General features: G+C 41.5%; 1 protein-coding gene and 1 long non-coding RNA gene across 3 annotated transcripts; one reads left to right on the plus strand and one right to left on the minus strand.

The window, feature by feature from the left end:
• Nucleotides 1-283: 283 nt before the first annotated feature.
• kctd1 (potassium channel tetramerization domain containing 1) lies at nt 284-16,528 on the minus strand. 2 transcript variants are annotated; one of them, XM_058068493.1, is made up of 5 exons: nt 16,249-16,528; nt 7,914-8,092; nt 6,486-6,630; nt 4,455-4,760; nt 284-725 (listed from the first exon to the last, which is right to left on the minus strand). In XM_058068493.1, exons 2-5 carry the CDS (start codon nt 8,075-8,077, stop codon nt 564-566), a joined length of 777 nt encoding a protein of 258 aa, XP_057924476.1. In that variant the 5' UTR covers nt 8,078-8,092; nt 16,249-16,528; the 3' UTR covers nt 284-563. The 2 variants fall into 2 exon arrangements, with proteins under 2 accessions (XP_057924476.1, XP_057924475.1); XM_058068492.1 differs by lacking the exon at nt 16,249-16,528 and adding an exon at nt 8,442-9,149.
• LOC131126212 (uncharacterized) lies at nt 7,909-14,648 on the plus strand. The gene is made up of 4 exons (XR_009129117.1): nt 7,909-8,111; nt 8,725-8,901; nt 11,773-11,883; nt 12,202-14,648. It is a non-coding gene; the product is annotated as an uncharacterized LOC131126212 (long non-coding RNA).
• Nucleotides 16,529-25,102: the final 8,574 nt, after the last annotated feature.

Here is a 25,102-nt window from a genome sequence, read left to right on the forward strand (position 1 = left end):
CCATTAAAAAACGATTTAAGTACAAAAAAAACCACACTTCATCGGTATGACAATATTCAACATTGTGTGAAAAAGATGCTAATTGTTGGTGACAACTGAGACATTCGGCACTGTAAGCAACACATTGGTGACCTTTACACAGTGAGCCGTAATCACACACTTGTCCAATGTGCCAGTGAAGCGACAAAGTGGAGTGACTGGTGACAAGCAAAGGTTTGATGCTCTGTCATTAATTTCTATGAAAGATGGAATCATTATAAATGATATTCAACCTAATGTAGGCTCCAAGTTTTAAAACAAACTTTATTTAGGGATACAACATATATAAATCTTTCTCAATCGTTTTGATGGGTAAGACAATCACAAATGTCTTCGCAATCTCCAAACTCAAAAATGTCGGCATTTCATTTTTTTTCCTTTTAATTCTCTAAGATGGTTCTTGTATAAGAAAACCAAAACATTGACAAGAAGAAAACATAAACAAAAAAAAATGAAGATAAAAAGTGAGGAGTCCACGGAAAAGTCCAGCACACACCACACCCCCTTAAGTGGGGGGGGGGTCTCTAGTCCAGCTGCTCTTGCTTTATCCTATTGGAATTGGGTCCTCGCTGACTCGTCCTCCTCAGTTCCCGCCTCAGAACGTACTCGCTGAATTGGGAGGAGTCCACGCCTCCGCCACAGGAGCCGGCGATCTCGAAGCCTCGCTGCTGCAGGCGCTCGAGAACCTGAAAAAAGAACCGTGGGTAGGGGCGTTGTAATTGGTGAGATCTTCTGGTAGATTTTCCAGTCTAGAAATGCATTCTTGTAGATGACCATAGAGCATCCCAAAAATACCACTTTGGGCCTCAGGAAGCAATGCTTATACATCAGAACTGCAGTAACTCAGAATGTATGGTCATAGGTAACCACAATGTATACCGCATAATAAAATATAAGGCATTTAGAAGATTTATGTTGGTGACTTATGTGTGCCTTTAAGGAGGAGGTGGGGCTTGGGTAGTGACGTGTGTAATATACATACAAGAAAAATAATAACAACTAAGAGGAGTGTGTTAGAAATAGAAAAAAATGGCACCTCCAAACTAAAATGTGAAGTTATTTTTGAAGATAATATCATGAAATGTATTAGATTTAGTTTCCGGATGCAGTATTTTAGAACTCTCTGGGGAGGTGCTAGTGGGTCTAAAATACATACATTTTCACGTATTCGCATGCTCAGGATCGCTATACCTTTGGGAAAAGTTTGGACAATTCCAAGTCAGGGTCACCCAAAATAGGGATGTGGTGACAACAGCTTAAAAATTCCTGGTTGCGCCCCCACACATGCTTGCAAAATTTGCATTTTTTTAGTATGTAGATCATACCAGATACCAGATCCTCAGAATGTCAGCTTAAATGTAATTTTGCGTTCTTTCCAATGACAATAAATCTATTACATTTCATAACTTCTTTAGAATTAAAGATAGAGACACCAATTTTAACTCATGTTGAGATCTCAAACCCAAATAAGGTGGTTCTTTGTGTTCTGCAAATCTAAAAGGCGACCCTTGGGTGATATACTTTTCATATACTGCATATATAAGTACAGCATGTACCAATTTCTTCTAGTTTCCCAAAACTAGGACTGTTTCTGCCTTGTTATTCCTTCCCATTGTCTGCGAGTGTGTGTTTGTGAGCTAGCCGCCTTGCAGACATCTACAGACGTGTCCTGGGGGGTTGTAGGATCACATTCCATCGAAGAGGCCCCAGGGAGCAATGTGGCTTTCTCCCTAGCACTTGGCTCAGTATGGGTCACTCGGCTAAAAAAAAAAAAACCTCCACCACCCATCACCCATTTCTACCCCAAAAGCCTCCAGGGCCAAGCCCCCGCCAAAACTACAAAGGTCCCCCCCCCACTCCCATACTGCTGGCAGCCCCTCTCCCCGCCCTGCCTCCATTAGCTGCAGATACAGCATCCACCGCCGGCGTGCTTTAATAACCAAACAGGATTATGGGCCCCGCCTGGGGACAAGCTGCCGGGGAGGGAGCATGCTCAGTGTCTCGCTCTGCTCTCTTTGCTGCACTCACTTCAGAGACGGTTTGGTTGCTTTGTCTTTTTCAGACATCCTCTTACGCTGTCCGGATAGGTGTGGAATCTACAGAAATATGCTTCCATTTCCTTCATAATTGATATGCTAGTTGTCTTACTTTACAAAAGTTGATGGAAAACCATTTCTAATTGGGCTGAACTATTTCACTATTATTCTTATCATATAATGTACATTTTTAAACTTTGACTTCAGTTAAGGGCTAACATAGTCCGAAATGAAGTTAATAAACTATGTTAATTCTAGTCGAAGATTCTTTATATTAATAGGAGCACAAAAATACTGGTCAAAGATCCTCTATATGGGGCAGGGATCATGCGGTTCTTCAGCCTCCTTGTTTCGGCTCCCACACCAAGCTCTGTATTGTTTTTTAGCACCCAAGTGGAGGAAATTTGCATTTTCTGAGAGAGTTTGAAATATCCGACTCACCACAAGTCTGTGAATGCCTCTACACTACATTCTGATTGGATGAAGGAATTGTGTGCAGTCTGACGTGAAAAAGACACCCTGAGAGTGTGCTATCCTGGCAGTAAGCTATCAATAACCATTAATATAAGACCTTCCGTCCATGGGGTGCACTGGCCTTTCAAATCCTAGTACCAATCTTTGTGATGTTGGCCCTGACATTTTGTTTTTGTACCATTTTGCTCACATGCCTGCGGTCCTTATTGACAGATACGTATCTTGTTGATACAGTGGGAGGGTGCATCAAAGTCTTAGCGACTGGGAATGACGATGTGCCATGAAAAGATGTTTGTGCTAGTAGGTGGGATTCCAGTAGGTGGGATTCCAGTGCGATTCCATCACACAAATTTTGGAAGTTGTTGTCTTGATACACACAAGTGTTTTATGTTCCTGTAACTGTTCATCATTATCACCATCATAGCATTCTGTCGTAGGCTTTGTCCTTAGCCTTCCGCTACCAGGAAATACTATCTATGTCCAACTTATTAACGTTTCTTTTTACATTGTCTTCAAATCTGAGCCTTGGTCTACCCTGATTGTGTTTGCCTTTGTATAACTGTGAGTAGAGTTGATGCTGGAGGTCCATCCAAGCCATCTTAGGTTCATCTGTATTTGCCTCTCCTCCACTGATTGTTGACCAGCTTGTTTCAACACCTCAGTGTTGGTTATCTTGTCTCTCCATGAGATGTTTATGATGTCTCCAAGGTGTCTCATTATGTACGTGTGCAGTTTCTTCACCTGCAGTCTACAGACGGTCCAAATGTCAGCACCGTGCAATAGAGCAATAGAGTACACTTTGCATTCCACACAAATAGACCCATGTTGATTATTCCACTGTCTGTCCCTCATGTTTCCAAACACAGCGCCCCTCCCATTTTGAGAGAGAGTTCATCCTGCGGCCTAGCATTCTCTGAAACAGTACTCCCTAGATACTTGGAAGTCTGGCACTTGACAAGTGTCTTTAGACCAATGCGTCGGTGGTTGATAAAGGCACTCTGTCTTCTTCTTGACTTCTTGATGTTAATTTGGAGGGTGAATTGGTTAGCTGCTCTTGCAAATTTGTCGGGAGATAATTAACATCTTTGTTGCGCGTGACGATGTATATTGTCATGATGAACAGTTTTGCCCCTGTGTTAATCCACCCTCTTATGATTTTTGTGATGGGGACCATGTAACATTTCGCCCAAGGTCAGATATGAGACGAATATTTAGCCGCAGTTCCCTTCTCATTTGTTTCCCTTGCTTGCTCTGTCCAAATAAAAACAATGTCTTTAATGACGTGCAATTCCAGGGCTTTTACAGTATCTTAAACTTTCATGTTATTTGTGATTGTCTGCCATACATTCATGATGTAGTGGCAATCTTATATTCTACCAGTATTACCAGTCAAAATTAGTAGTGTTACTTAAAGTATGTATTAACATACATATATGACTGATTTTCCAGTTGCGCACATTCCTATTACCTCGGCTTATTAGAAAAACTGTAATGTGTTGATCATTGCTCAAGGCCGGAGAGAACAACTGTAGAACAAATCATTCTGTCTGGAAAAAAAAAATTATTCTGTCCAAAATAAAGCCTTGAGCTGTCATAAACAAGTTCCTCGGATGGTGTTCTTTAGTCTAACTGTGCATCGCATATCCTTGCACCTGATTGACCCTCCTGATAAAATGTATATAACTTTACGTCCTCCCCGCCCTTTGGGGAGGAACTTGTATCAAACTACTGTATGATCTTTTGTCAACCGTCTCCTTCTGCAGAATAAATTCCAAAAGACAAGTTTGTCGTTCAGCGGTTGATTTGTTCTCTACACCTGCACAAACAGGAATTTCCAACACAGCCCCTAAAGGGAATCTAGTGATGGCTATGATATGCTGTGATGCACTAACAAGCGGTTCCTACCTGGACAGAGTTAAGGTGGCAGTAGCCGTTGAGTGGGAAACGGATGACGTGGGTGGAGTCGTGGTTCCAGCCGGCATTGACTGAGTTGCACATGACATCACCGATCTCGGGAAAGACGTCCTCTATCAGGGCCTTGTCTCCACTCAGCGTTATCCTCTCACCCAGGTCGGGTGCCACACGCACCACCAGGCACTCGCAGGGGCGTGACACCCGGCCCAGTTCTTGGTCATGGCGCCAGCGCTCCAGCTCAGAAAGCATGGGCTGCAGCTGGAAGTATCTGGCCTCCTCGAACAGCAAGCTGTAGTCCTTGGAGACAGGATGAAAGTCGCTTTAGGTCACTAGGACAAGTGAGTGATTCATATTTATAGTTATCATGGGTCACCACTATGTCAACAATGAACTGCTTTATTTGGGCTGTGTAACAATTTTGACTATTTAACCACAAAAAACACATATTCAAAGTCCAACCAATGATCATCGGACAGTCTTACATGTCAAACATTAAAGCAATTGGTTCCTTGGTGTATGTACACATTACAGCAAATATTACCCTTCAGGCCAACTGACTTCTTTACAGTATCATACTAGAATAGAGTCTGGCAAGTACATGGAATTACTGACATTAAGTAGTAACGTCATAAGAGCCTCTACTGTATGACAGGAGTGCTCTAACGTTTTAGAGGATGAACTGACCAAATTCTGTTCAAAGATCTCGAAGCACGCTGCTGGTTTTAAGGATCAACTGCAACAACGGTAGCCAAAGATAATCTATCACAAGAGCATGCTGCTGTTTTAATGCGCTACATAAATTGTCACCAAAGATCCTAAATATGACAGGAGCACGCTGGCCAAATAACATTTAAGGATCCACAACAAAACCTGTAACCAAAGAAACTCTATATTAAATCAGTGCTGTGCTGCTTTTAAGGATCTACTGCAACAATGCTGGTCAAGGATGATAGGAGCATTCTGCTGTTTGTAAGGATCTACTGCAAAAATAGTAGCCAAAGATCCTCCTTATGACAAGGGCACCCTACTGTTTTGAAGGATGTACTGCAAAAAGGCATGGCAAAAATCCTTTGTGAAAGCAACACTTTGTTGTTTTTAAGAATCTGTTGCAAAAAGGTAGCCAACCCCAACAGGAGAACTGCTGTTTTTAAGGATCTACTGCAACAATGCTAATCAAAGATCCTCAACATGACAAAACGCTGCTGTTTTTAATGTTCGACTGGAAAACAGGTAGCCAAAGACCCTTCATGACAGTGCCATTCTGCTGTTGTTAAGGATCTACTGCAAAAAAACACTAAACAAAAGCCCTCATTGTGAAAGGAGTGCTCTGTCGTTTTTAATTGTATACTGCAAAAACAGTAGTCAAAGACTCTCAATATGACAGGAACACCCTGCTGTTTTTAAAGATGTTCTGCAAAAATGCTAGTCAAATATAATAAGAGCCCTCAGCTGTTTTAAGGCTCTACGACAGCAATGCTAGTCAAAGATCCTGTATAAGACAGGAACACTGTGCTGTTTTTAAGAAGGCTAGAAGATGACTTTTTTTTCTCTGCTGTGTCTCAAACGCACCACATTCAAGTTTGGTCCCATAGCGGGAATATGGCCTTTGCTGCAATTTGAGCCTGTCTTTAGCTTATTTTAGCTGACACACTTTCCACTGATGGAGCCCCGCCGTGGATAATCTATCAGATGATGTGCTTCTTTGTTTTCTCCTGGGGGGCAAGTCAAGTAATTACTGACTAAATGCTACACAAGAGTTAAATGGTGGCAATACTAATGGGTCACATGTAGTGTAATTCACCCTTGGCACTGAATGCAATGCATAGGAATATTTATTTGTGTATCTCAACGGTGGTTTATTTGTTTTCCCTTCATATCTTTCATCTTTGGTTGCTTGCTTGGAAGACCAATGGTGTTTTTTTTAAGCAGCATCCACTGTATGGACTAGTTGTAACCCAAGGCAACCTTTGCATGCATTGTGTGACTTGTAGAAGTGCTGACTGGCTGATGACACTCTCTTACTTTGAAGTCGTCCGGGATGAGCAGCTTGGACGTCCTGAGGAAGTTGAGGATGTAGCGGAACATGTGTCCGTCCCTGTCAATGAAGTAGTGCTGCTTCAGGCTGTCTAGGACTATGGGCTCTGTGCCATCAAAGAGACGACCAATTCTGTGCACACATAGCGAGAAGGAGAGGGTCAACATGGCAATGTCTATTTTACCGGCACTGATGCACAGCTACTGGACAGATATGCAAAAGAAAGAAAAGGAAAGGAAATAAAGAGATTTAGAGAGGTCAGGGCCAGCTGGTCGCACTCTGCCCGAGGCAGGCAGGGTGCCAGTCACCCTCTGGCACATGGCCTGCAGCGACCTCCCAGCCTCCAGATGGCCCACCGTGCCCTTTGGCCTTTTACTGCTGCTGTGACATCTGTCAAAATAACTAAGTTGCCATTGTCTGCACGCCGCACTTTACACATTTCTAAAATATGGACTGAATTATTCTACTTAAACATTCTTTGCATCTTTCTAAATTGACATGGTACTGTTGATTCAGCCTACAACTAAATTGCTGGCTATCGGGCGGGAGGTTGAGCTACATCAATACAATGTGTTTACACTATGTGACATATTCCAATGTAATTTATATGCATATAAAAAACAAATCAAACAATGAAATTATCCTTAAAAACACAATATTTTGTGGAATCGATCAATCATCTTGAAGTACCGGTAACTGAGGCAAGACGGAGTGCACTACTTGGCTGCAACCAGCAGAAGCACTGCTGACTCTGTATTTAAACTAGTTTGCTGTCTAAAGAAGCCCCACATGTTAAGCTACACCCACACTGCACCCATTATTCTAGATACACAACTTGCATGGAAACAAGAGTCCAGAACATCCAGCATGAGATTATACCATGCCTTTGAAAATAACATGACACAAGCAATAAATCTCGATTCAGTTTCAAACTAGTTTGTTGTCTATAGATGGAAAGTTGAGCTGCACCCGCAAGTTTGACACTAGCATAGGATTGAGAGTCAAGAATGTTCAGCAAATCATTCTACCATCCCTTAGAAATATACTGTTTAAGTAACTGTTTAGAAGACTGTCAAATGCATGTAATTGTTTAATGTTGATTAATCGTATCATGAGGCAATTAAAGCAAAATGGAGTGCACAACTGGGCTGCAACCAGCAGAGGCGCTGTTTCTCAGTCTGAATGAGTGTGTCCACTTTGCTCCATATGATTGCATAGAAACATGAGCTCACAACATTCAGATATTTTCATATCCATTTAAAATATATATGTTTTAAATGAATTAGCATTTTAGTCGACCGCTTATCATTAGCACAAAGACTACTGATTACACCTTAAACAAGACAGCATGAGATAAATAAATAAACTAAACTGTCAACACGTCTCTGTGGTTTATACTTGTAGGAGAACCTCACCTGGATTCTGGGAATTTGGTGAGGGTGGCCAGGCTGCTGGTGTACATGTGTCCCCCCACGTCGATGTGTACGGGGGCGTTGGACTTGGTGAGCTGCGCTGGCGTGGGGATGCCCTGGTTGCTCAAGGGGGACACAGGCGACCGTGTGATCATGGGCCTGGACATGCTGGAGCGATTATCCTGATAAGACAAGAGAAAGGTAAGAGTTGATGAAAAATAAGATTACCGTAAAGTCCTCCCTGCAGCTCGACCTTGACCTGAATGTTGCCACACTCCTTCCTGGAGGCCATCATCTCCAAAAAATTAATTTGGGAGAAACTGTAATAAGATTGCCTAGCTTAACCTAAAAACACAAATTGCAGCACACACAAGAGGAAACGACTGCAAAAAAGTATACATAGATGGAGGGTATAGATGTTGCTTAGTGGTTAAAGGGAGAGGTGAATACAGTATTAAGAGTAAAATCCCAAATAAACGTGAAAACTAGAAACGCAAATCCAGCGGTTTTACATGAAAAAAGAGCGTCTACCTGCGCCGGCATGACGCTGGTCGGAGAGGAGGTCACCGAGTGGTCATTTTGCTTGAGAGAGGCAGCGGGGACCGGCTCTCCACGCACCGCGAACATGAGCGACGTCTCCCGGCACTCTGCAGCCCGCATCGGCACCCGTTTAAGAGGAGCATGCACCGCCTCGTCCGCGGAAGTGATTGGCCGCGGTCGCTTCCTCGCCTTCTGATGCGTCAAGTCCATGATATCCGTCTCGTCCATTTGAAGGATTTGATTCTTATTTTCTTTCGTTTTTTCTTTTTGGTAGGCAAACGGCACCTGCCAAACGCGAGGACGTGGTTCGGTAGCACGGCTGGGAGAACGTGGCTGTCTGGCGAAGCAGCTCGCTTGCAATGGCTGGGAGAAGTCAAAGCCCCCGACAACATTAGCATCGCAGCGCCCGGGGCTCTTCCAATCGAGGCTGTCGCTCTTTCAGTGGCAGCAGGTATGAGTGTCGCATTTTCACGGCCAAACCAATCCTGTTTTGACTCCTTCTTTTTTCCCCCTTTTGCTTTGCCATTACGGGTCTGGACCCCCCCACCCTCTTCTGACCTTTGCTCCCTTTTTCTGTTTCCCTCCTCTTCCAACAGCATCAGTAACACACACACATTCCATAAAGCTGCAATTTAGGTAGCAACCAATCCAATCCAACCCAACACAAACAAACCCATGGGGAAGTCTGCCCCACCAGATGGCACTGTTTGTGTTTTTCTTTTGTATCTACTTTATATAAAATACAGAGTAGTGTTCATGTGTGCGTTCAACAGTCTATACAGGAATGTACCAACTGAAAACGCATACAGTTTTTCAAAATACGCTACATCACTGTCCATACATTGCGCCCTCACACTATTGCTTTTATTTAAAATGAAATGACTGCTGTTTCATGATTGACTATGGACTGTTCATTCATTCATTTTCTACCGCTTTTTCCTCACGAGGGTCACAGGGGTGCTGGAGCCTATCCAAACTGTCGTGGGGCAAGAGGCGGGGTACACCCTGGACTGCTCGCCAGCCAATCACGGGGCACATATAGACAAACAACCATTCACACTCACATTCATACCTATGGACAATTTGGAGTCGCCAATTAACCTAGCATGTTTTTGGAATGTGGGAGGAAACCGGAGTACCCGGAAAAAAACCCACGCATGCACGGGGAGAACATGCAAACTCCACACAGAGATGGCCGAGGTCTGCGCGCTAACCACTTGACCGACTATGGACTGTTATTACTTAAAATTTTGAAAGACACATTATATATTGTACTGTGGTCAGTAGCGTCACATTGCATGGAGCCAGCCATGGTATGTTCAACATGACGGTGTGGAAGAGGTAAGCTTTTGGCCTCTTACATTGTCATTCTTCCCCCACTCTGTTAGACTTTGAACACTTTAAGTTTAGAATAAATAAATTGGAGGCTAACTAGTTTATTCAGTAGCATGCTATGTTGAAAGCAGCAGTCATTTCTTATGTCCCTGCAGTGATCCTGTAACCTGCACAATTGAGTGTTACATTTGAGCAATGTTTAAAGAATAATAGGAGTGTAAATGTGACTATAGGGGTGTTATTTCACGTCTAAAAGGTTCTAACAATGGTAAATATTATATTTAGAAAGTCATAAACAGGTTTTCTAAGCTCAAACTAGCAGATTTTGCAAAGTTAAAAGGAAATTAGTGGTGTATGCTATGGCTGCACGGCAGTCGAGTGGTTAGCGTGCTTTCCACACAGCTAGGAGACCCGAGTTCGATTCCACTCTGCATCTCTGTGTGGAGTTTGCATGTTCTTCCTGTGGTTTTCTCCGGGTACTCTGGTTTCCTCCCACATTCCAAAAACATGCTAGGTTAATTGGCGACTCCAAATTGTCCATAGGTATGAATGCGAGTGTGAATGGTTGTGATTGGCTGGCGACCAGTCCAGAGTGTACCTCATTTCTCGCCCAAAGACAGCTGGAATAGGCTTAAGCATCCCCCGCGACCCTTGTGAGGATATGCGGTCGAAAATGAATGAATGGTGTATGCTACTATATGAAATATAGAATAGTGGTTCTTATTGGAGAGAAGTCTGAAGGATTCTTGTGTGACCTCTCAAATCATGAAATTGGAAATTCTCGCTAAAAAGTAACAGCAAATCCCATGAAGTAGTCATTGATATAGCTTGCCATGCATCGGACTATACCATTTGCATTCTAGGCACAAAGTTGACCGTCCCACTAAGTTTTATGGAAAACAACAATGTAGTTTCTGTGTTTCTTTAAAGGGTGAAAACAATGCCTCACCTACGCAAACGTAATAATCCATGTGTAAAAATAACCATGTATCCCCCATTGCCTTTGCAAAAAAGGACATTTCTTTAACTGTGTAGTGTTTAACACAACATCCGACAATTGTGAAATTTCCCTTTCACACAGACAAGGGCCTTATAATGTTATGGCAATGTCAGCCATCAGTGTTGAATTGGTCTGCACAACATGTGGTGTGAGAATTCCCTCAAACACAGGCATCCTCGCACCTTTGTTTTGGCTTTGATCCCACCTCAGATGACAAACTTCTTCCCTCCATTCTTTGGTTGTTTCGGCAGAACAGCTACATGGTCAAAAAGCTAGGTTTCACAGGCAGTGCACATGATAACTGTATGCATTCTGATCTGTGAATTTGACAAAGAACCAGGTTGATATCATCCAAGCATCCTGTGATTATTGCTGTTCACACAGAGCAGAGACACAAGAAAAATCCAGTTTTACAAGCAATGATGTCACATAGCCTTTTTCATAGAAATATCTCAGCCCTGTTTGATGTCCCACCACAATGTGAAATTCCCTTTCCCACGGGTGTTGTGGACTTTGGCCCTCCCTTCCTTGATCAGTGACGCGCACACCGAACAACAACACAGAAAAATGCATGTGGCCCCAGCCCACATTAACAATGCCACATGATCAACATATTGATTACGCCATTGCTTTTTATCAAGACCACAACATGTCCTCATGCCTACAAGTACCACCAGGACAGTGGGTAGGGAAGGTGGCGGGGGGGGGGAACTACACAAATTTTAATAACACTCAGATTCAAATTAATTAGTTCAACCAGTGGCCTTAAAACATGCACACTCCCGCATCTTTGCTGGCAGTGTGGGTTTCACACCTAAGACAGCCAATTAGCAATTAAGCTTGCCTTTGAGTGCAGGCCTGCAATGTGGTGTGTATGTGTGTGTGTGTGATCCCGGTCTGATTTGCATGCCATTTGTGCACACGCTGATAAGCAAGCAGGCAGCAGCCATACATAGTTTTAAAATTCAACTCCTGAATCCCTCGCAGAAGGCAAGGGGAGCTGCAGGGCAAACGGGAGAGAAATCACATGGCTGCTCTTCAAAAGGGGACCTGTGTAAGGCAGCCGGCAAAGTGCGTGGGATCACACTCAGAATGCAGGTAATTTGTTCCCTGACTAATTTGTGAAGATGATGGTGTGCGTGTGTGTGTGTGTGTGTGAGTTTGAGAGCAAGAAGTGTGCCCGTGGAGAGTTAAGTTCTGAAAACAGCTCGGTGGAATTGGATTTCCTCAAAGCCTTGTCATCGCAAAGGTGGATTGAGTGTAAAATCTGTGAGGCATTATGGAAAATAGCAGGAAAGAGAAGAAGCCGGGTGGGTGGGAATGAGCTCTTATAGCGCCCGTGTTATGTTAGGTTGGCGGAAGCACACATATGTGTATGATAATCACTGATGTCCACATCACTTTTATATCTTTGAGGCTTGGCACCAGCTGAAAAGACGCCATTGATGGAGGACCAAACATTCATCTGCTTCCTCCTGACCTGTTACCTCGCTTCTACAGATAAGTTTGTACATCAAAAAGTTTGTGTTTTTACCGTACATTTAGATATGTGGGCGTTCCTCTTGACAGTTTTTTTTAATATAAATAACTGCCAATTATAAAAAAGTCTTGACATAATTCTCATAATCAAAGCACGCAGTAGGCTGGCTCACGTGCAGGTACATATATGTGAACTGAATGTAATCACTGGGGTACTTTTCCCACCAGTTATTAATTGATCACTGCCACCTCTCAAAATAGAAAGACTCAAAATCATCCATTAGTAAAAACTACAGTATGCTTTCTCATGCATGTGTACTACAGACATGGACGATCGCTCATGCTTTGATGTGCTATGTTCATGTCGGGTAATTAATGCACCCAATATGTGCCACGTTGCGTAATAAACATATACAACAAAGTCGCCATGGGCATGTGACTATGTGTGCTATGCACCGCTCCACAGCCATCCATTTTCTGTACCGCTTATCGTCACTAGGTTCATGGGTATACTGGAGCCTATCCCAGTTGTCTTTGGCCAAGAGGCGGGGTACACCCTGGACTGGTCGCCAACCAATCACAGGGCACATATAGACAAACAACCATTCACACTCACATACATACCTAAGGACCACTCATTACACATAATTAATACTAATAAAAAGTAACGGGAACTACTCGAAATAAGCCAGAAAGTCACAGCCTACAGTATTTATTAATACTAACCATCACCAGAAATAAACAGAACAAGTAAAGAAAGTTGCAACAATCTCTCAAATGTGAATTTTCTTTATATCCTCAATGATTCATGAGAGCACCTATTATATTATGTTTTTTTTTGCCTCTATTCTTATATGTTGAGGACCAAACCACTAACTGTTTGTTTGGATCATATTGATTTGGTCTGACTAGAACAGGGGTCTTTAATTGAAATTGATTAAGGTCTGTTTATGCAATTTATTTCACTGGGCCATATTTACTTTAAAATTGCATGAAGCAGAGTAGTTCATGTGAATATCAAATGTAATAAAACTCTGCACATCACCCTAAAAGTGCTTTTCAAATAACAGGGGGGCGTGAGGCAGGGAGGACTTTCAATATTAGTGTAGACTTGCCAACATGTAGTATGAATAATGTCGTACTCAGCATGCAATTTAAATATGCTTGTACCTGGATGCTCTACTGCTCTCAATTTTGTTGCATTTTGCTGGTTTCAGTTTCAAGTTCAGTCTGTATAGTACAAATAAATAAACAGACATTATCAGTTTCTAAATAGTATTTAAAAAATAGGGGGTACGAAAATATTTCTGTCCTCCCAGTGGGGGCATGACCTAAAGTAATTAAGAACCACTGCTCTACAAGACATATTTTGGCATCTAAATTGCATTTAGTAGAAAAACAAATTTCACATAATAAGTCTGCCTGTGGGCGGCACGGCGGTCGAGTGGTTAGCGCTCACAGCTAGAAGACCAGGGTTCAATTCCACCCTCTGCCATCTCTGTGTGGAGTTTGCATGTTCTCCCCGTGCATGCGTGGGTTTTCTCTGGGTACTCCGGTTTCCTCCCACATTCCAAAAACATGCTAGGTTAATTGGCTACTCCAAATTGTCCATAGGTATGAATGTGAGTGTGAATGGTTGTTTGTCTATATGTGCCCTGTGATTGGCTGGCGACCGGTCCGGGGTGTACCACGCCTCTCGCCCGAAGACAGCTGGGATAGGCTCCAGCAACCCCCGCGACCCTCGTGAGGACAAGCAGTAGAAGATGAATGAATGAATATTTGAACATTATGGCATAGGCCGCACGGTGGTGATTGGTTAGCATGTAGGCACCACAGTCAGGAAGACCTGTGTTCGATTCTCCACTTGGGCATGTTGTGGAAAATTTCTATTAGCACCGGTGGAGAGAAGAAATTAACTGCTCAACGACAGATCTGTTTTTTATGGGTATTTATTCTGCAGAATGTTGAAACAGACAGTTGAGCGTCTGCCGCAAGTGTCCCCCCGAAGGACAGGACAGAAGCATAGTTATACAAACATTATCAGGACTTTACCAGGTGCAAGGACATATCCCGGGTTAATCAGAACCTATTGACACGAAAAACGCCATTGGAGAAACTTGTTTTGGATGCAGAGGGGCTCAAGGCACAAGCAAATAGTCATAAGACAGCATTGGTTGTTCTGCTAGGAAATCACTCTAACCTTGATGAGCACATTAACTGACCTAATGCTAAAATAGAAGAATTCCATCACAGGCATCTCTGTGTGGAGTTTGCATGTTCTCCTTGTGCATGCGTGGGTTTTCTCCGGGTACTCCGGTTTCCTCCCACATTCCAAAAACATGCTAGGTTAATTGGTGACTCCAAATTGTCCATAGGTATGAATGTGAGTGTGAATGGTTGTTTGTCTATATGTGCCCTGTGATTGGCTGGCGACCAGTCCAGGGAGTACCCCGCCTCTTGGCCAAAGACAGTTAGGATAGGCTCCAGCAACACTACTGAGGATAAGCGGCATCGAAAACGTAAGGATGGAATAAGACATTCCAGAAATTTTTATTCATGGCGAGCCAGACCAGTTGAGAACCACTGCAAGCGCAACACAGAGTGATACACCACTGCCCTGAAAACTTCCTGTCTACACGTTTGTGTGTGGGATCAACACCACGCATCTTTCCATGTCTCCAGCCCACAACGCTCTGCAGAACCATATCACACAAGACACGCAATTAGCATTTCAGATCAGAGCATTAACATTCAGTTGAAACCGAGACAGACTGGTATATTTACATAATCTGGATTGGTTGTCTCTGTTCTGTTGCCCCCCGTGGCCATTTTGTCTCAAATGTCCACACAGCGCAGACACAACGCTGGGTTCAGTCCAAACCAAAACCAAGTAAGTAGATGTTGTGTTTAAACATTTTTAATGCTAAACTTTTTCTTCAAGTATGCAGTGAAGCTGAACTGCACTGTATCTTAATGTGACATTATGTGTTAACCTCTCTGGCTGTGTCAATCAAAACTGAGCATCATTTGTTTTTTTAACACAGCCATTTTAACACTTACTGTGTAAGTGTACCTTATACCTTAAGAGTATTTTGTTCAATCAGGTAAATGACAACATTTAGTTTTGCGTAGAGCGTCTAAAAGGCAGCCATAATGTAAAGTTTATAATTTATTTTAAATGATGTTGACACGTAGTTACAGGAGAATGGATGCCGTGTAGTTTTGTAACAGCGCCATCAAGTGGACAACACCCATATCACCCATTACGATCGACAGTTCAAGCGTCATGATTCCTTCACAAAGTGACAGCAAACCTCCATTATTAAGTGCCAGGAACTTTTATGAGTTTTAAGATAAATAAATTCATGAATTACGCTTTTATTTAAAGTGTTTTGGATTGTAAAATATGGGTTTAACCTGTAAACGTCCAGACTTGATCAACTGGATCACAATTGGGTCTTTTGTATAACACATTTGTAAAAGATGTGTTTTTTAATATATATAATTCTTAACACAAACTACTCGAGTCTCTGTTTTAAAATGGTACATCCTGTATTCTTTGAGGGATGAAAAAAAACGCCTCCGGCAAAATTACTCCACAATGGCGCCCTTCAATAAAATATGTGGGCCAGCCAGGAAATAGGATTGTTTTTCCGCTTTTAAAATGTTTTTAAATCGTGTCGAGCAGCTTTTCGAGTGACTTGAGGGCGAGTTTGGCAGTAGACGTCGAGGAAGAAGACGGAAGATTCGACTACGACTCGCCGACTTCATCACCTAAAACCGGACGCTTTGCTCGATAAAACCACACATCCGACATGTTAGAGTGTTGCTAAAGCTCGACGAGTCTACAAGATAGTGTTCAACCACTAATAACCAGGAAGTGCTTAAATGTAGCGAAGAAGAAGTGCGTCTGGCACATGCGTAAAGGCTGCTGCGCCCAAGACGCGTCGTCCCAACCAAGAAGATGAAGAAATCTCCGCTTACCTGGCTTTTTCCTGCACCTTCTTTCTAAAACAAATCTTCGGATTTATGACCCGCTGATCTGTTTCTCCAGTCACCGCCAGGGAGAAATGCAATCGCTTGGCTAAGGTAGACAGAAGAAAATACAGGGACTACTTGCTCCGGGGCTCCGAAAGCCCGCAAGGCAAAGATCAGGACACAATTAGCTGAAGTCTCTGCCTCCCAGTCTAAAGGAGCAGCTTACGTCAAGACAACCGTGGTCTTCTCTTTCTTATTTAATGTTAAATGCAATCAAATAAAGATCTGTTTCGTTTCCTTGAATTTAAAACAGGCTTGGGTCTCAGAGAAGCTGATTTTAATCGTTATGATGAGTTTAGATGTATCTTTCCCTGCAGGCATTCTCCACAAATGGAGTGTTTCTTTGCCAGGGAGGGGGGGGAAACACTTGATCATAATTGTATAGATTGCCTTTGATATTTCCCACTCTTTATTTTCAGCCACACCATCAAACATGCAACCTATCTTCTGTACACACACACTTGTTGAATAACTTTCTCACTATTAACATGTTCCCGGAGTCACCCGACCCCCTACCGTCACCCCCCGACTCTGTGCCCCAATCATGACTGAATCAGTGCCTGAGGCGTGTATGTGTGTGAGCTCATTTCTAATGTTCAGCCATGCATGATTTCAGCAAAATGGAAGCCCTTAGAGTGGCCACAAAGTGAATTAAATGTGCATATTTTTATAACAAGGCTTTCGATTGAACAGGCGTATGTGTTTGTGTGTGAGAGAGCTATTTAGTGGGCAGAGATTTTTAGTTCTCAAGGTTGAAAAAAACACGCTTTACACGCCCCCTACTGGTAAAAGCATTGTTTGGCAATTGTCATACACTGAGGAAGGCCCAACAAATAAATAATCTGTTCCAGTGTCAAACTCTCATCATAATAAACACCCAAAACCATTAAAATGTCATAGGTATGTTGCATCTCTGCATTTTTACATGTGAGGCATTTATGCATTCGTTTTTTATACTCACTATACTGTTCAGTGTTACAGCTCACCAGACCGTTTTAGGCAAGAGGCAGGGTGCACCCTTGACTGAAGGGTGTCATAAAGTAGTCATTTGAGTAAGTATCTTTAGTGATTCATTTCCTACTGTTTTGTCTGTTAAAAGGGAGCTGCACTTTTAAAAAAAAATTTGCCCATTATTCACAATCCTTATGTGAAACATGAACGCATATTTCTTTCCCATTTCTGTACATTATAACACAAGAAAACAAGTACATTTCAGCTTGCTTACAATGCTATCACTGGGGTGTAACTGCCTTTGTTAGGTTTCTGAAGGACAACAGAATGAAAATAAAGTTCTTTTTATCTCCACTTCTGCACCCCTCGTCAATGCCAACCACGTTGTGTGGCAAAGAGAGGAAGTGCTACCAGAGCTGGGGCCAAGTACGGAAGCCCGGGAGGAGCAGAAGTGAAAGGATAAAATAAAGCACAATACAAAGAAAGCGATGAGAATAGAGTAAACAAGAAAAGAAAAATAAATAACTCATTGAGATGAAATTCACACAATAACTAAATAATAATAAATTCACGCATTTAGAAAATAAATAAAAAAGTGCATTTTTAACTCCGTTACAGGGGGACACCTAACATGATATTATAGTTGCAGTATCTTACCGTATTTTGATGATTTAAAACACTATTGAAACGTCTTGATACACAAAGTTATGGGTTACTGGTTAGTTTGGAGTACTGGTTTTATTTCATTTGAACATGCATCAGATTACAATTGAGTGCATCACATAATCAGTTCACAGTTCCACATGTCCAAAAGGAGTAGGAAGAAGCAAAGCTTATTAAATCCTACCCCTCCATTTGGTACTTTTACAATCAGTAACTGTTACATTTGTTCACTTTCTGCTATGCTAGCTCAACAACAGCGGCGACAACACTTATGATCTCAAATGAGCATCTTGTTGAGTCTTTGTAGCAAAATCGAGAGCTTGGTATCCACTCTTCCGTCTGTGAATGACACTGAGACTAGCGATTTAGCGAGGCGTTGTGTTAGTTAACTAGTATCAATGCGCAAAAAGGGGAAAAAAATCACATTTTTATTCATTCATACCTCTCATCCTGTTCATGGTTGCTACTGAGCTGTTGCCTATCCCAGGCGACTTTCAGAGCATGTGTCAGGGTACCCCATCAATCACACTTATGCAAGTGTCAAACTAAGTTAATCACTTGTATTTTATACTGCTTCGTCGGGTGAGCCGGAGCCTATCCCAGTTACCTTTCAGGTAGCTTCCTGGACTGATTGCCTGTCAATTATAGGGCTTCTAAAATGTCTTACAGGTGTACATTTGGGTCTGAATGCAGAGATACACAGTACCCGTCAAAAGTTTAGAGACATTTATTTCTTCAATAGAATGCCTACGTGTTTGACCGGTATTGTACCTGCAAAAGTTTAAAGACACTTTGTCATTCAATACAATATGTAAGTGTCTCCATACTTTTACAAGTGACCTGCATATTAATAAGCAATTGTTTATGCGGTACTGATGATGCACACATTTGTTATTGGAGGAATGCCCAGCGAACCCAGCAACTACACCAGACCTTCCTGTCCCACATAGGGGAAGAAAGCAGAGGCTTAAAGTGTTATTAAAAAGTTATTTGCCCTCGAGGTTAGTGGCTGGCACATGATTCACCAAGACTTAAGTGTGTGGAGGCTGCACGCACATGCATACACACATTTTTATGCCATTAGTCTGATAGTGAGCAGAGCGCCCGCAGGCCTTCAAAATCCCACACGTTAGCCATTTTCCAAGCAAATGGAGCCCATTCATGATGAGGGTCCTGGCACTTGGGTGTTGAAAATACGAATCAGATGGAACAAACCGGCAGAGATCTTTGGATTTACTCTGGACCAAAAACAGACAGAAGAGGAAGATGGTATTTTTTTGTGTCGTACTTACTTTTTAAGTGGAGGTATTGTCTGAATTTGGCCGCACGGAGGTGGGTTCGAACCTCTGTTTGGCCATCTCTGTGTGGAGCTTACATGTTCATGAATACACTCACTAAGTGTACATCCTCTCTTCAAGACAAACTTTTTCACAGAGAAAGCATATAGTCACTGCTAAAAGGCCTAGATTTCCCATAATGCACCAGGCTCCCTTCTCCTCCTCTGAGCTCCATGTGTTTACAATTATATGCGACTAATATTAGAATATGCTCCATCTTCTCTCTCTTTGTGGGCTTTTCCTTCTGCCAAACGTCTGTCTCTGTGATCATTATTGCCATTTGTTGATGGCTCATTTCCTGTTTCTAGTTGTAATGTGAAGGATATTCCCAAAGACACAGTGAAGTTGAATAAAGCAAGTAAACAGAATAGAAGACACACCAAAATACAACATTCATTGGCTAATACACAGTTAAAACATGAGTAAAAGCGGGGCGGGGCACAGCAGTCAGATATAAAAAAGTTACCCATTAAAAACAGATTTAAATAATAGTTTAATAATAGTTAGTGGCATCAGCTGCTACTTGCTTTATCGGAATAATAATACAATAATAGGGGCAGTAGTACTTGCATTTATTTGATATTTTTTTTAAAATAGAAATGATACTAGCAGTAGCATTATATTGTATTGATTTTATTATAAAAATGTATTACAATTATTAAATTTATTAAAATGCTTATCAAATTTATATAATCATTATATAATCATTTTATTTTAATAAAATGACAGTATACTAGTTGTAGTTATCTTTTTGTGCAATATTTCATTTTAATAAAAATAATTGTAGTATTTTATTGTTATAACATTATATTAGTTGTATATGTATATGGTAGTTGTATATGGTAGTTTTTTTATTTTATTAACATTAACAGTAGTAGTAGTCATTAGTAATATTTAATAACAATGATAGTAGTATTGTTTTATTTCATAATATTAAAATAAAATTGTATTTTTATTTTAGTTAGTGGTTATGGTGGTTTCCTTACTACTCGTAGCTACTATTCATGAATAAATGGATGAATAATGGCTATTGTATGACATGTTTGTTTAATTTATACAGTAAATGTATAGGTGTAGAAATAAGTGCTGTTGTGATTGGCTGCTGCAGAAATGACGATGTGGGATTGGGGGGTGTTCCAGGTGATATACAGTACTGTAAATGATTGGTTGTCATGATTACACATAAACGTGCAAACAGTCGTGTAGCTATCTGATGGTTGCAAGCCGAAATGTAGCTTTTATAACCACGCCCCTCTAATGGCCCATGATTATGTAAGCGAGTGGGCTACTTTAGGGAAAGTACTGAAGCTGCTCCAGAGCCTGACTCATTGTGTGCCCTGCAGGGCTACACAGTTTGAGGCCAGAATAGATGATCAAATATTAGCTTTGGCACATTCTAGTACGATACTTTGGAGAGAACCGCTCGAATTCGGAGTGTGGAATCCATCGGCTAATAGATATGAACAATGGAAATGAATAAGAATATACTGTATATGACAGTGGTGCACGGTCACAGTCATTTGGCAGGTAAACAACCAAGGGGCACATCTGTTTTTTTGGATCTTTGCTCATGCAAAATGTGCAGTGTACATGCACGTGTGTTGTTTCAGCGGGGTCATTAAAGGTAATGAAACAGACGAGCTCCCCATTGCTTTGTATTTTTTTTATTTTTTTTTGTTTGTGTGATGCCGTCAACGATAAACTGGAACAACGATGGCAAAGAGACAAAAGTGTGATAAACATTGGGCAGGAAATGAAAGATATGGCAACACACAGCAGAGGTATGATGCCAAATTCTAATTTTTTTGTTAAAATCCAATTTTTCATGTGCTTCACTTTGCCAGAAAAATGCTTGTTCATGTGAAAGCAAAGATTCCGGGAAGTGCAAAAAGCACAATGTCACATGCTTTTCTGTGTGTTTATGGAAGTAAAGATTGCTGCTCAGTATGCTATGCGTAACGTTTTTGTGGCAATTTTAAGGATTTTTGTGCAATGGGAGTGAATATTTTCTTGACCAAATGATTCCACGTAGGATATTAAGAAGAAAAAGGGCAAGAATTTGGCTATGGCTGTTTTTTTTTAGAACATCTGTTCTAGCAGGAACCCTTTCATTGACACTTTGTTAAAAATGATTTTTGATCAACTCAAGTGACAAAGAGCGAGGAGAGAAGGCGTGAGAGGGTTTCACGCAGCCGAGTGTAATCTTAACCAATCAAATGAACGCTTCTCATTGCCTTTAAATGCGCAGGGTCCACTGGACTGTTCATCAGAGGCCAAAATGCACGTCATCATGTAGACCACCTCTGTTCGTGGCAGTCACATTAAACACAGCAGCAGGCTAATCCAGGCATCGTGCTTATGATCCAACTGCATTCATTCTCTGTCGTTAGGAGAACCTAGGAGAACCTTTGATGATATATTCTCGGGATCTCCTCCTCGTACATATTATGTACTCCATCTTTTTTGGTCATGTTAAGAATAAAGATCGGGACCCAATCTACGCTAGGGCAAGGCGGGGTGTTGCCCCCCCTAATAAATATAAAAAAAAATTTAAAAGTGAAACCTGACTCATGTCTCCCCTCCATGGTGTCATCTTCACCCTTCGCCCCCAACTCCCCTCTCCTCAGTAAACATCCAATCACTGTTAGTATGCTAATGAAATTGCAGCAAAATAAAGATTAAATAAAGAACATTGGTGGGTTGTTAAAATCTGGATGTAGGATATTTTAGGGAAAGGTGCAATCCTCACACTCCGCCACCTTGCGCTGCACCACAAAATTAAAAATTAGAACCCTGTGACAGCTAAAACTGATTAAATGTTACTTACAACATTGCCTGTATTTGAACAGAGGTTTTATGATGGCCTCAGTTTGACGCTGACATGGATTAATCATGGATTAATTCACTTTCCATTATTCTCTATTGGAAAAGAATTAAGGACTGGTGTGTTTTAATTTATTGGTGAGTGGTGAACTTATTTGATTATATTGGATTTACATTTACAAGATTACCTGTAGAATGAATTAACAGAGAATAGTATAGAATGATTTCAAACATAGATATGATTTTTTTGGGATAAATGTTGAACAATTTGGAATATATTTCTATGTTTGTTTGTTAAATTAATTAAGACTGCGGTTTTAATGTATTAGGAAGTAGTTAACTCATTTTTACACTTGCATTATAGTTAATGTTAAAATGTTACATTTAAAATTTTGAGCATAGTTAATAAAGATTTTTGGAAAAGACGAATTATTTTCTCATTATATACCGGACATTACAGTCACTCAGAATCCCCTCAAAACCTCACCATCCACCCCCAAAAGTGGTCAAAAGAGTCATTGACAGTGAGGGAGGGAGAGACAATGAGGAGGGGGGTGCTTGGGTTACGCTGTGAGGCTCAAATAAAATGTAATCCTATTATATGGTTCCCACTAGAGGGCAACAATAATAAAGGTTTCCCTAATAATGCAAGCAGACGGAAAAACCCAAATGGTGCACAGTAGCTCCTGCGGTCAAGTGGGCCACTTGTACATATATCCTCTCATTAGGCTCCATTGCTCTCGGGCCACCGAGCGGCCTCCGAGATGTAGACATGATGGCGAGGCAAGAGTTAAGTCAAACAAATGTGTTTCATCAAAGTGCACTTTGTGCTGCTCTGCATAAAGGAATTGGAGGAGGAGGAGGAGGCATGATGAGGGTGAGGAGGGAACACGACATATGTGAGGGTGGGAAATTGGAAGCCCTGAAGAAACCAATCAGAACTTGAAACCCCTCCCTTCCTGTGTCGGAAACATCGGGGTCTCAGGTGTGTTTGTGTGATAATTACAGTTTTTCAACAATAACACAGTAGTATTTGTTATATAATTACCCATACACTACAAGACAGCAACATATCTTCACATTTTTGTCATTCAGATACTGATATTTTGTTGCGATAACTATGACGTATCACAAAAAAATTGGCCACAAGTATGATTTTTTCTGATTGTCAGTAAGTTACTGACAGCTCTATGCACACTGCTAAATATTTTTTTTATATGCCGCTTATCCTCACTAGGGTCAGGGGTTTGCTGGAGCCTATCCCAGCTGTCTTTGGGTGAGAGGCGGGGTACACCCTGGACTGGTCGTCACCCAATCACATTTAGACAATCATTGAGATGCCAAGCAGAGAATCAAACCCAGGTCTTCCTGATCTTGTGACTGTGTGTGGCCTATGTAGTAACCACTCGTCCACTGTGCGGTCCTGCTGTTATTCTAAGATTCATACAATAGATCATTCATTCATTCATTCATTTTCTACCGCTTTTCCTCACGAGGGTCGCGGGGGTGCTGGAGTCTATCCCAGCTGTCTTTGGGCGAGAAGCGGGGTACACCCTGGACTGGTCGCCACCCAATCACATTTAGACAATCATTGAGATGCCAAGCAGAGAATCAAACCCAGGTCTTCCTGATCTTGTGACGTGTGTGGCCTATGTAGCAACCACTCATCCACCTTGCGATCCTGCTATTATTCTAAGATTCATACAATAGATCAATCTATAAAAAAAAACATGGATTTATGTACTGAAACTGACTGATCAAAGACAAGTGACGGTGATTGTTGTTTAGCTAGCAATTTGACATGAAAACCTACATTATTATGCTAAGATTCATAGTGAAGCTGCAATCAAAGGTGACCTTTTAACTTTATTTTTGCATTCTCCAACATACACCGTACGTATAGCGCATCATTACCAAGTCGGTTACGAATCTAAATTTCATTACCCTAGCACAATGCTCGTCAAATATCCTCCATTTGACCAAGGAAGAGCACTTTGCAAAAACTCGAAGTATCCCTGTATGACAGCAGCACTTTGCTGTTTTACAGGAATACTGCAAAACAGATAGTCAAAGATCCTTTATATAACAGGAGCATTCTGCTGTTTCTGAGAAAAATCCATGTCAAGACATGAGTGTGGTGTTTATGGTTGTTTGTCTATATGTGCCTTGTGATTGGCTGGCGACTAGTCCAGAGTATACCCGGCCTCCCGGCCAAAGACAGCTGGGATAGGCTCCAGCACGCCCGCGATCCTCTTGAGTATAAGCGTTAAAAAATGAATGAATGAATGAAACTATGTCAATACGGGAGCACACTGGTTGACCTGAGACACTGTTTACACAACAAATTCACAGATATTGCTGGAGTTAATGTTGAAATATGATTGTTTTGTATATATTGCACTCAGCATCCAGAGCTCTTTCCTATGTTGTATTTTTAATTTCCTGTACTATGGTTATCCTCACACTTTTCTTCCTTGCCTTTACTGGCACCATTGTGTGGTAGAATGACAAAAAAACACCCACAAAATAGCAAAAGAATAAGCAAAACACAACTCGGTTTGAACAAAATCTTTTTTGGTTTTGATGTGCAGAGACATGAAGAAAAATGAATGTGATGTGATGCTGTAATGAATGAGTTATTACACGTATCACATGCATTCACTCAAATATTCATCATAAGTGACAAGGTGAGTGAGAATATCAATCATATTCGCAATACAGTGTGAATTATTAAGTGATTCGATGTAACAAAACCTGCAATAACAAAGTTATTTATCTTTCTGCGTGTGTGTGTGAGTGTGTGTGTGTGTGTGAGTGTGTGTGTGACAGCATCAGAGTGTCGCATGCCTTCCTGTTCCTGCGCCTCCTCCCTCCAAGCCCAGAGCCGCTCACTCAAGGCGCTTTGCAAAATCAAACAATTTCACGCAACTACTGGAGGAGGAAATGAACTAAGCCCAGAGCAATAATAAAATTATACAAATGTTATTACAGACTCGCCTGCTACTGTCCTACTTTAATTCAAATTT

Source organism: Doryrhamphus excisus, chromosome 3 (assembly GCF_030265055.1).
Source record: "Doryrhamphus excisus isolate RoL2022-K1 chromosome 3, RoL_Dexc_1.0, whole genome shotgun sequence".
In the NCBI taxonomy this organism is placed as follows: domain Eukaryota; kingdom Metazoa; phylum Chordata; class Actinopteri; order Syngnathiformes; family Syngnathidae; genus Doryrhamphus; species Doryrhamphus excisus.

Coding starts and splice junctions, on each gene's coding strand:
- kctd1 (XM_058068492.1), bottom strand. CDS start 8,678: ATGGACGAGACGGATATCATGGACTTGACGCATCAGAAGGCGAGGAAG. Junction 8,093..8,441: donor CCAGCGTCATGCCGGCGCAG/GTAGACGCTCTT, acceptor TTGTCTTATCAG/GATAATCGCTCCAGCATGTC. Junction 6,631..7,913: donor ACCAAATTCCCAGAATCCAG/GTGAGGTTCTCC, acceptor ATGTGTGCACAG/AATTGGTCGTCTCTTTGATG.